This window comes from Microcaecilia unicolor, chromosome 14, assembly GCF_901765095.1.
Source record: "Microcaecilia unicolor chromosome 14, aMicUni1.1, whole genome shotgun sequence".
Classification (NCBI taxonomy): Eukaryota; Metazoa; Chordata; class Amphibia; order Gymnophiona; family Siphonopidae; genus Microcaecilia; species Microcaecilia unicolor.
In genome coordinates, this window is record NC_044044.1 from 46971572 (window position 1) to 46983461 (window position 11890).

The 11890-nt window shown below is 47.4% G+C and overlaps 1 protein-coding gene across 1 annotated transcript in view; it reads left to right on the top strand.

Annotated features, from left to right (window-relative positions):
- INSRR (insulin receptor related receptor) overlaps window positions 1-8551 on the top strand; it is a 92208-nt gene extending 83657 nt beyond the window's left edge. The window contains exons 20-22 of the mRNA XM_030187985.1: window positions 4692-4821; window positions 6351-6485; window positions 7033-8551. Of these exons, the coding sequence (XP_030043845.1) occupies window positions 4692-4821; window positions 6351-6485; window positions 7033-7339 (572 nt within the window). The 3' untranslated portion in view covers window positions 7340-8551. The remainder of the gene's footprint in view (window positions 1-4691; window positions 4822-6350; window positions 6486-7032) is intronic.
- Window positions 8552-11890: the final 3339 nt, after the last annotated feature.

The window sequence follows — 11890 nt, forward strand, 5'->3', positions numbered from 1 at the left end:
GTGAGGGCTTCCTTAGCCATCTGCAAGGCCCTGTGTTGTATGTGGAACTGAAATCTTGCTTATAATCGCAATGTGTTGCACCCCGTGGTGTTAATTTAGTTTAATTTGACTTAATATACTTCCTTTCATACAATCAAACATAGTAACATAGTAGATGACGGCAGAAAAAGACCTGCACGGTGCATCCAGTCTGCCCAACAAGATAAACTCATATGTGCTACTTTTTGTGTATACCTTACCTTGATTTGTTTCTGCCATTTTCAGGGCACAGACCGTAGAAGTCTGCCCAGCTCTAGCCCCACCTCCCATCACCGGCTCCGCCACCCAATCTCGGCTAAGCTTCTGAGGATCCATTCCTTCTGAACAGGATTCCTTTATGTTTATCCCATGCATTTTTGAATTCCGTTACTGTTTTCATCTCCACCACCTCCCACGGGAGGGCATTCCAAGCATCCACCACTCTCTCCGTGAAAAAATACTTCCTGACATTTTTCTTGTCTGCCCCCCTTCAATCTCATTTCATGTCCTCTAGTTCTACTGCCTTCCCATCTCCGGAAAAGGTTCGTTTGCAGATTAATACCTTTCAAATATTTGAACGTCTGTATCATATCACCCCTGTTTCTCCTTTCCTCCAGGGTATACATGTTCAGGTCAGCAAGTCTGTCCTCATACGTCTTGTAACGCAAATCCCATACCATTCTCGTAGCTTTTCTTTGCACCACTTCAATTCTTTTTACATCCTTAGCAAGATACGGCCTCCAAAACTGAACACAATACTCCAGGTGGGGCCTCACCAACGACTTATACAGGGGCATCGACACCCCCTTTCTTCTGCTGGTCACACCTCTCTCTATACAGCCTAACAACCTTCTAGCTACAGCCACCGCCTTGTCACACTGTTTCCTCGCCTTCAGATCCTCAGATACTATCACCCCAAGATCCCTCTTCCCGTCCGTACATATCAGACTCTCACCACCTAACACATACGTCTCTCGTGGATTTCTACTCCCTAAGTGCATCACTTTGCATTTCTTCACATTGAATCAAAGCAATAAAAAATTATAAAAGCATAAAATAATGCAAAGGAACTCCAACTAAAAAAGTTAAAGAGAAATTAACAGAGCTAGAAAATAGAAAAAGAATAGGTAAGGAGCGTACCACTGCCTGCTGGCTAGCCAGTCCACCACAACTCGGGGATCAACAGAAAGCTTTAGTAAATAAGTGAGTCTTGAAAACCAGGGGTCTCGCAGGTGGCCACAACATTTAGGATTATTACACAGTGAGGAGAATGAGTTTTCAGGAGCACACAAGATTCTTCTCCATGTGTATTTTATGATCTGTTATATGTGTGATTGATAACTTTCATTGGAATCAATTTATTTTAAAAATGTATTTATTGCCTTTAACCTAGGCGGTTTACAAATCAAACAAACATAATAAAAAAAAACAAAACTTAAAAACAATCACAACATACCACAAATCACAGAACCAACCATAAACTGCAAGTACTTCATCACTCATATAAACACCAGTTGCTTCGACAAAACAACCGTATTGTTTCTGAAACTGAACCACATTACTGCATAAACGAAGTTGTCCATGGAGGGCTTTTCCATAAATGAACCCCTGCAATAGAGAAGGTGGATAAGCTCGTATCAATATAATGATATAATATAATGAGCACAGCGATCATGGCAGGCAATATGCATGAACAGTTTGAGTAAAATAAAGTGGAACCACTGTATACAAGGCTTGATGAATCAAAACTAGTGCCTTAAAGCAAATTTGAAAGAGCACTGGCAGCCAATGCAGCCCGCTTCAACGCAGATGTTATGTGTTCACACCTAGGAATCCCAGCTACAAGTCTAGCTGCCACAATTTAAACCAACTGCAGTGCCCTGCAACTCGCACTACACAGCCTAAGGTACAGAGCATTGCAGTAATCTAATCTAGAAAGAACCATACTCTAAACAACATACAGAGCTGCACAAAAGAAAGTTGAATGGCCTTCGTAACCTGATTCTGCATTGACAGTCTATAGTCAAGTATTAACCCAACAGCTTCATTTGTTTCCGAACAGTCAACCGCACCTCATCCACACACGAACACTCAAGACCAAGGATCTACCCAAGTCGGCCCACAATTGCTTCCTGCAAAGGCTCTCCCATTTTCTCAGTGACTTGGCACTACACGTACTGTAGAGAGAGAGCGGATTAATTTTCTTGATGGATTTGTGTAATGGTACGTAGCAGGAAGTTTGTGGGAAAGGAGAAGAACCACCCCTAGAAGCGCCAGCCAAACAGAAATAAGCAAAAGAACGGGAGAAGACCAATCGAATTCCAACACAAGGGGCAATCGTTGGTTAAGAGATATATAATAAATTTGACACAGTGTTGCGTTTCGGCGCTAAGGGGGCCTGCTTCAGGAGCCAAACAATTCATTTCCGTGGACAACGTGGTAAATATTCAATAGACCAAGGAATGATGGCCAATGTAACACCATCTACCTAGGATTCTCCAAGTACCGCGTCCTTCTCCTTTCAGTAATTCAGCACAGTCGCACTTACTCTCTGCCCAGGCCGATGCAGCAAAGATCACATTGATACATACCCTGAGTTGTCCACTGAACTGAATTGTTCAACTCCTGAAGCAAGCGCTCGTAATGCCAAAACGCAGGACTGTGTCAAGTATATGATACAGTGGGGGAAATAAGTATTTGATCCCTTGCTGATTTTGTAAGTTTGCCCACTGACAAAGACATGAGCAGCCCATAATTGAAGGGTAGGTTATTGGTAACAGTGAGAGATAGCACATCACAAATTAAATCCGGAAAATCACATTGTGGAAAGTATATGAATTTATTTGCATTCTGCAGAGGGAAATAAGTATTTGATCCCCCACCAACCAGTAAGAGATCTGGCCCCTACAGACCAGGTAGATGCTCCAAATCAACTCGTTACCTGCATGACAGACAGCTGTCGGCAATGGTCACCTGTATGAAAGACACCTGTCCACAGACTCAGTGAATCAGTCAGACTCTAACCTCTACAAAATGGCCAAGAGCAAGGAGCTGTCTAAGGATGTCAGGGACAAGATCATACACCTGCACAAGGCTGGAATGGGCTACAAAACCATCAGTAAGACGCTGGGCGAGAAGGAGACAACTGTTGGTGCCATAGTAAGAAAATGGAAGAAGTACAAAATGGCTGTCAATCGACAAAGATCTGGGGCTCCACGCAAAATCTCACCTCGTGGGGTATCCTTGATCATGAGGAAGGTTAGAAATCAGCCTACAACTACAAGGGGGGAACTTGTCAATGATCTCAAGGCAGCTGGGACCACTGTCACCACGAAAACCATTGGTAACACATTACGACATAACGGATTGCAATCCTGCAGTGCCCGCAAGGTCCCCCTGCTCCGGAAGGCACATGTGACGGCCCGTCTGAAGTTTGCCAGTGAACACCTGGATGATGCCGAGAGTGATTGGGAGAAGGTGCTGTGGTCAGATGAGACAAAAATTGAGCTTTTTGGCATGAACTCAACTCGCCGTGTTTGGAGGAAGAGAAATGCTGCCTATGACCCAAAGAACACCGTCCCCACTGTCAAGCATGGAGGTGGAAATGTTATGTTTTGGGGGTGTTTCTCTGCTAAGGGCACAGGACTACTTCACCGCATCAATGGGAGAATGGATGGGGCCATGTACTGTACAATTCTGAGTGACAACCTCCTTCCCTCCGCCAGGGCCTTAAAATGGGTCGTGGCTGGGTCTTCCAGCACGACAATGACCCAAAACATACAGCCAAGGCAACAAAGGAGTGGCTCAGGAAGAAGCACATTAGGGTCATGGAGTGGCCTAGCCAGTCACCAGACCTTAATCCCATTGAAAACTTATGGAGGGAGCTGAAGCTGCGAGTTGCCAAGCGACAGCCCAGAACTCTTAATGATTTAGAGATGATCTGCAAAGAGGAGTGGACCAAAATTCCTCCTCACATGTGTGCAAACCTCATCATCAACTACAGAAGACGTCTGACCGCTGTGCTTGCCAACAAGGGTTTTGCCACCAAGTATTAGGTCTTGTTTGCCAGAGGGATTAAATACTTATTTCCCTCTGCAGAATGCAAATAAATTCATATACTTTCCACAATGTGATTTTCCGGATTTAATTTGTGATGTGCTATCTCTCACTGTTACCAATAACCTACCCTTCAATTATGGGCTGCTCATGTCTTTGTCAGTGGGCAAACTTACAAAATCAGCAAGGGATCAAATACTTATTTCCCCCACTGTATATCTTAATAAACAATTGCCCTTGAGTTGGAATCCGATTGGTCTTCCCCCATTCTTTTTTTTTCTTTTTCTCCTGTACCGCGGGAAGTTTGAACATGTCCTTCAGCTAGGAGTGCTGTCATAGAAGCAAAGGGATCATGTTTTCATAGTTTATTTTATTATTTATTTAGATTTTGCTCACACCTTTTTCAGTAGTAGCTCGAGGTGAGTTACATTCAGGTACACTGGATATTTCTCATGCAATGAGCATTGAACACTTCTGTTGGTCTCTTTTAGTTCCTTTAAGAGGGGAGGGGGAGATTTGAATGTTCGTTTGGCTGTGCCAAGGAGGCAAACATCCATCGGTGCTGTTTTCCATGCTCCTCTCTGCAGTGTGATTCATCTTTCTCCTTCCTTTCAAAGACTTCGGCATGACTCGAGACATCTATGAGACTGACTATTATCGGAAAGGTGGCAAGGGGCTGCTTCCTGTACGCTGGATGTCCCCTGAATCCCTTAAGGATGGGATTTTCACCCCTCAGTCAGATGTCTGGTAAGTGATTAATGAACAGAAATAACGTCACCCTCCCCCCCCCTCCCACCTCAACATTCCCCAGGGTTGCTTAGAGTTAGTTTTCAAGACCTCAGCATGGGTGTGGTGTCGGGGTAGCCCATCTATAGAAGTTATTTTGGTTTTTTGGAACAAAATTTATCTGTACTGGGGGACAGAGGAGGAGGTCACCACTTGTGAAATGTTATTTGGTGAAAGGGTCTTGGCTCATGGAGTAAAGTACGCAAGAGCATTCTGATAGGAAATTGGTGTTAGTAATATATCACCAGACCAAAATCTATGCCTGTGTATTTCATGAATATTCATTGCAAACGGCCTTAACTCTAGACCTTGAACTATGTGTTTTGGGAAGCCCTGAGCTAGGTCCCCCCCCCCCCCCTCCACCTCCAGGCAGGATTCATCTTGCCTAAACCATCCCAGACTGATGCATGTCCAGCCTGCTCTTAAAACCCTTCCAGGGTTGGAGATTCATGTCCTCTTCACCCTACCTAGGCGGAGTGCATGAGGCATGAAAAGGGGTCTTGTGCAAATATTGGTCTCTCATGTAAAGGACAGTTCATGTCGGGATTTGGGTAGCCAGTAGCTAGTTGAAAACACTTTTTAAAATATCCATTCACTAATCAATTAAATGCTTTATCATATTTGTATATCATGTACAGATGCTGATGTGTAGACAAGACAGCACAGCACAAGGTGCACACCCTGAAATCGCCCAGTCTATTCGTAAACTAAAAAGACAATGATTTTTTATTTATTTTATTTATTTGTTGCATTTGTATCCGTTGTGAATAAATGACTGAGGAGGAGCGGACCTCAGACCAGTGACACTTTTTTAATCAATAAGATTTTATCAGTGTGGCCACAAAGATGTAATCACTGCCAACTTCCTACCTCAGTGTTCATTTGTGTGCTTCCAATAGCCGTTAGTGCTAAATAACACAGCCATATTCAAAAAATATCAATCATCACAGCTACTTAGCTTGTTGCTGCTCCAACCAGGGGCTCCCCAACGGTCCCGTTTCGCCACTGGGGCTTCATCAGGAGAAGAGCACCCTGCAACGCCAAGCTGTGGTAAGTATACCCGGCGGATCAGTAAAACACATTTTGTCAGCGGTTTTACTGATCCGCCGGGTATACTTACCACAGCTTGGCAGTAGCGTACCAAGGGCGGAGTGGTGGGGGGCAGTCTTCCCTAGGTGGAGGCTTTGGGGCCCCCTCTGGTACCAGGGCAATTGCCTTGTTTGCACCTCCTATAACACCTGCCCTGCTTAGAACACTTTCAGAAGCTTAAATCCAGGGCCTGGCTGCCTTCCAGCACTGTCACAGCTTCCTGTGAAGAACTCAGAGTGCTGCCCTCACCTCTTTGCGTAACCCCCTAGCACCCGGGCAGGATGAGAGTTCTTTGGCCTCTGTTTCTGTAAAAGGTGCCTTTTTCTGACCCATTTCCTGTTCTTAAATCTCACTCTGTGCAGTATTTTAAGAATATATCTGTCTGTCTCTCCCCTATGTAGGTCCTTTGGCGTGGTTCTGTGGGAGATCGCCACGCTGGCAGAACAGCCCTACCAAGGCATGTCCAACGAGCAGGTCCTGCACTTCGTCATGGACAATGGGGTCCTGGAGAGGCCGGAGAACTGTGCAGAGAGGCTGTGAGTACCTGCCATGCACAAGGTGTATCCGCTGTATTTCATTAAGAGATTGTCTCTTATATGTGCCTGGGACAATCTACTACTACTACTTAACATTTCTAAAGCGCTACTAGGGTTACGCAGCGCTGTACAGTTTAACGAAGAAGGACAGTCCCTGCTCAAAGGAGCTTACAAAGGAGGACGAAATGTCAAGTTGGGGCAGTCTAGATTTCCTGGTTAGGTGCCAAATGCGACGTTGAAGAGGTGTGCTCTTGCCACTAAGCTTGTATCCCATCACCCTGCTGTGTGCCAGGGGTAATTTTATGAGGATGTATTGTGAATGTCCAGCATTAAACTTTCCTGCCCATTTCAGATCCTTTCCAAAATCCCAGAACGGAAATGCATCTTCCCATGCAACAAGTTCCTTCATCAGCAAATCTGTAGAAGTTGGCAACACTGGATCTATGGAAGCATGTCCATATTGTACCCAGACTGTTGACCCCCTCCCACCCCTCCAGCTCCCATTACACTGTGAAATAGCCTTGACTTGTCTCTCTCTCCCTCTCAGGCATGAGCTGATGCGCTGGTGCTGGCAACAAAACCCTCGGCAGCGTCCGGCCTTCCTGGAGATCCTAGAGGAGACCAGAGACGAAATGCATCACAGCTTCCGGCAGGTGTCCTTCTTCTACAGCAAGGCCCGGAAGCTTCGGGGCTCCCACGAGGCCTCTGACACGGAGGCAGAGCCCCTCGATGAGGACCACCACCCATCCCCTTCCTACAGCCACCTCTCGCTGCTGAATGACGACCCCACAGCTCACCAGGAGCGGAATAAAACCAAGGACTACACTCACTTGAATGGGAAAGTCAGCCTCTGAGGGCTCAACCTGGCCATTGAAGAAAGGAGAGAGTTGAGTGAAGACCCCTTAGCCCTCAGAACCTCTTCAGGTGTATTGTGGGGCACGGTAGGCCGGACCCATCCCTCATGTACTTTCATATGGTTCATGTAAGCTCTGCAGCACTAACTGTGAAAGAAAATCCACGTTCTCCGTGGTGGACTTTACATAATATGAAAGCAAACTGATTAAAGCAGTTGCTCTCCATCCGACCTGTGGTTCTATCTACGCCCCAAGCCTGAGGAAAGCAGGTGATGGTGAGAGGGGCCTGGGGCGACTCCTTTACCTCTATCTTGGCTGTGAACTGTGATATGTAGTGTTTTTCTGTATTAGGTTTTATTCTCTGTTTGGTTTTATTTTTTTCAAATGAGAATACATTGCTTGTTTGTTTTTTTTAATGATAGTTTGAACACTGAGCTGGGCCTGGGCCTTCACAGCGGCTGCTGGAGTCGACCGTCTGTGCTTGGGACAGATTTTGAACTGCTGTTGAGCCAGATGCAGAGGGCCAGGCCAGGGCCACAGCCAGACCCTGATCCTCCAGTTGCTCTGATCTATTCACAGCAAGGTTTTACAAGTGTTGGGACACAGGCTGTCAGGGTACTGGGAAGAGAGAAGCCGCCGAAGCGGCACAAATGGAAGGATGAGGTCTGTTTTCTTCTCACAATGTTGCTAAGATCCTTCCAGCTCCTACTGTCCCAACTTCAACGTTGGAAGATGTTATATGTATAGAGGGTGATGATGGGCCTTCTCTGAGGACTGTCTGTAACAGAGATGCTGCCGTTTTTTATTTTATTTTTTTTAATCAATTTATTTGACCTCTCTTTAAGTGGGAGACTTTCAGGAGGGAAACCTAACATCCTCAGCCCCTGAGGAACGTGTGTCTCCTCTTGCAAGGAACTGAGAGAGTCCCTGAGCTGTCATTCACCCCTGCCCGTGAGGAGGCCGGAACCCTCCGAACCCTCCTCAGGAAAAAGCAGGCGAGGGAAAGGATTTCCCAAGGGAGGGGGATGGGGATTTTGAGACCCAACTAAGCGCTGGAGAATCACTAGATCTACTTGGATCATTAAATTTGAACAACCTTCTCCTCCTGACATGGTGATGGAAGACCCCTCAGCAGTGGTCCCACGCTGCCACCGAACTTTGATTAGTAGGGGGCTCCACACGTCCATCATCTCTTGAGAGCATCAGAAGCTAAAATGTGTTTAAATTTTGGGGGGTGGGTGGGGGGAGGGGCATCTTTTTTTTTTCTTTTATAACGATTTAAAAAAGAGACTGGACTGCAACACCAGGGCCTCTGTCTGAAGTTTTGAGATAGAGCAGGCTATAAAATTTTAAAATAAATAAACTGGAGTTGGTCAAACCACTGCTGTCCACTCCGAGTGTTACTAATTGACGTTCTAGCAAAAGAAAATCGACAACCTTTAAGCACTTGCCAACCAAACCCCAACTTATTCATGTTTCAGTACATGGTGGGAATAAACACATCTTTTCAAACATGACTTTAGTAGTTGCTCATTAAAATCCTTGCTGCCTACGACCCTGCATCTTCAAAGCTGGGGACTACCACTTGCCTGAGGAGAGAGATCTGTGGCAGTTGCTTTCATTCAGATCGGCCTAGTTGTGAAGAGAGAGTGGTGGTCCAGTAGGATTGTGAGAAGCAGGGTTCAGGGCAGTTTCCTTCACTGGAACGGTGGTGTCGCCTGTACGTGAGGTCTTGCTATCCCGCTTGTCAGTGGGAAAAACATCTTCATTCATGTACAGCCATGGATCATTTCTTCTTTCAGCCCGATACAGGCCGTTGCAGCCCGCAGGGCTCTAGGATCGGTAAGACTACTGAAGCTCATCATCCTATATAATAATTCTCACCACCAACGTTCTAATGTGGGACTGCCTGTGTCCGTGGCTCCTGGAGTTGCTGAGCAGACTCTGTAGCCAGGATGACGTCACTCACAGCTGATTCCCAGGCAAGGGGAGGAGTAGGGAAACACGCGGAGCGTGTTTCTCTACTCCTTCCCCTGCCTGGGAATCAGCTGTCAGTGCGCCGCTCCCTGCCACTTCGGAGCAAGTGGCACATCTCCCCTTGCCCCCCCTGCAGCCACCCATGTCCTGCGACCCTCCTCTCCCCCTGCCTCCCTGCAGCCACCCATGTCCAGCGGCAACCCTTCTCACCCCCTGCAGCCACCCATGTCCAGCGACCCTGCTCTCCCCCTGCCCCCCCCTCCAGCCACCCATGTCCAGCCACCCTGCTCTCTCACCTGCCCCTCCTTCATCCACCCAGGTTGTGTTTAACGAAATCTTTGTGGCAGGCAGGAAGGATCCACGTTCCTGCCTGCCCACTGCTGGCGCTGACGCTCCCCCGCTGCCGGATCGCTGTTCAAAATGGCTGCCAATACAAGGGCGGCTTCCAAGACTTCAACAGAAGTCTCGCGAGACTGCCATTTTCAACAACGATCCAGCAGCGGGGGAGCGTCAGCGCCAGCAGTGGGCAGGCAGGAACGTGGATCCTTCCTGCCTGCCACAAAGATTTCATTAAACACAACCTGGGTGGATGAAGGAGGGGCAGGTGAGAGAGCAGGGTCGCTGGCCATGGGTGGCTGGAGGGGGGGCAGAGGGAGAGCAGGGTCGCTGGGCATGGGTGGCTGCAGGGAGGAGGTCGGTGGACGTGGGTGGTGGCAGGGAAGGGGGGTGAGGGGGGGTCCTAAGACCAGAAAGGTGGGGATGGAAGGGGGACCTCAGACCATAAAGGGAGGGGGGAGGCGGTGCGCACTCATTCTCACTCACTCTCAGTCTATCACAATCTACATCTCTCACACACACTCTCTCTCAAACATACACTCCGAGGAAAACCTTGCTAGCGCCCGTTTCATTTCTGACAGAAACGGGCCTTTTTTACTAGTTAGAAATAAAATCACATTGCACTATCAGTAGCCCTGTTTGACCCTGGGCTAAAGCACCGTCAGTTAAATGATTTTAGGATCTGGCACTAGGTCTCCTATAGAATTTACCAGAGATGCCAAGTTACTCAGTCCCAGGTTGGAGACTTTTTGGCCAGTCCCAGTTTAGAACTTTTATCCCAAAGCAGCATGGAAATTGTAGTGACTGATCCTGCCCATTGAAATTAGTGCTGCAAGTCCCATAATGCACCATTATGGGATGGTGAGAAATCCAGGACTGTCCCAAAAGCTCCAGTCTGGAACTGGGTAACTTTATATCACTGCAGTTTGAACGTGCAGGACATCAGACTCACAGAAACAGAAGCCTGCGCAGCCTTCTACATGGAATGTTGCTAGTGGAATAGCAACATTCCATGTACAATCTCCAGTAGTAGCAACATTCCTTGTAGAATCTCCAATAGTAGCAACATTCCATGTAGAATCTCCAATAGTATCTATTTTATTTTTGTTACATTTGTACCCCGCGCTTTCCCACTCATGGCAGGCTCAATGCCGCTTACATGGGGCAATGGAGGGTTAAGTGACTTGCCCAGAGTCACAAGGAGCTGCCTGTGCCTGAAGTGGGAATCAAACTCAGTTCCTCAGTTCCCCAGGACCAAAGTCCACCACCCTAACCACTAGGCCACTCCTCCACTGTTGCTACTTTTTGAGATTCCATGTAGAAGTCGGCCCTTGCAGATCACCAATGTGGCCACGCAGGCTTCTGCTTCTGTGAGTCTGACGTCAGACTCACAGAAACAGAAGCCTGCGCAGCCTTCTACATGGAATGTTGCTAGTGGAATAGCAGCATTCCATGTAGAAACTCCGATAGTAGCAACATTCCATGTAGAATCTCCAATAGTATCTATTTTATTTTTGTTACATTTGTACCCTGCGTTTTCCCACTCATGGCAGGCTCAATGCGGCTTACATGGGGCAATGGAGGGTTAAGTGACTTGCCCAGAGTCACAAGGAGCTGCCTGTGCCTGAAGTGGGAATCTAATTCAGTTCCTCAGTTCCCCAGGACCAAAGTCCCCCACCCTAACCACTAGGCCACTCCTCCACTCTCTTAAGAAAAGCAAGACTACAAGTCCCAGCATGCACTGAGGTAAACTCAGGACTGGATCCGGTTGGCAGCCTTACCATTATTGTCACCGGCTGCTGTAGCGATCTCTGCTCCTGTTGTCTGCATTTGAAACCAGCACTACCAGTACACCCAATCTCTTTTCCAAAAACAGATCCCCCCCCACCCCGCCTTGAACGCAAGTGCGACTTCCTTAATCCTAAATTCCACTGAGTGGCCAGACCTGTTTGCAGCTGCTCAGTAAAAACAAATGAGCTCCCCCCCCCCTCCCCATGTAACAAATTTTCTCTTCCGTACACACAGCGGAGTAGAGATGCTGTATAGCCCCTTGTATTTCCAGTTTGAGACAGGAGGTGACAGACACATGCACCCTCCTCCCCCCCCCCCCCCACCTGTGTTTTCTGGAGGAAGGCAGGAGCTCCCCCTGAAGGATTTTCCTGGTCGCACAACCATGTCCCCCCCCCCCCCCCATGTTCTCCTTGGATTATGTTTATTGTGTAAACGCAGTGTTGCTGT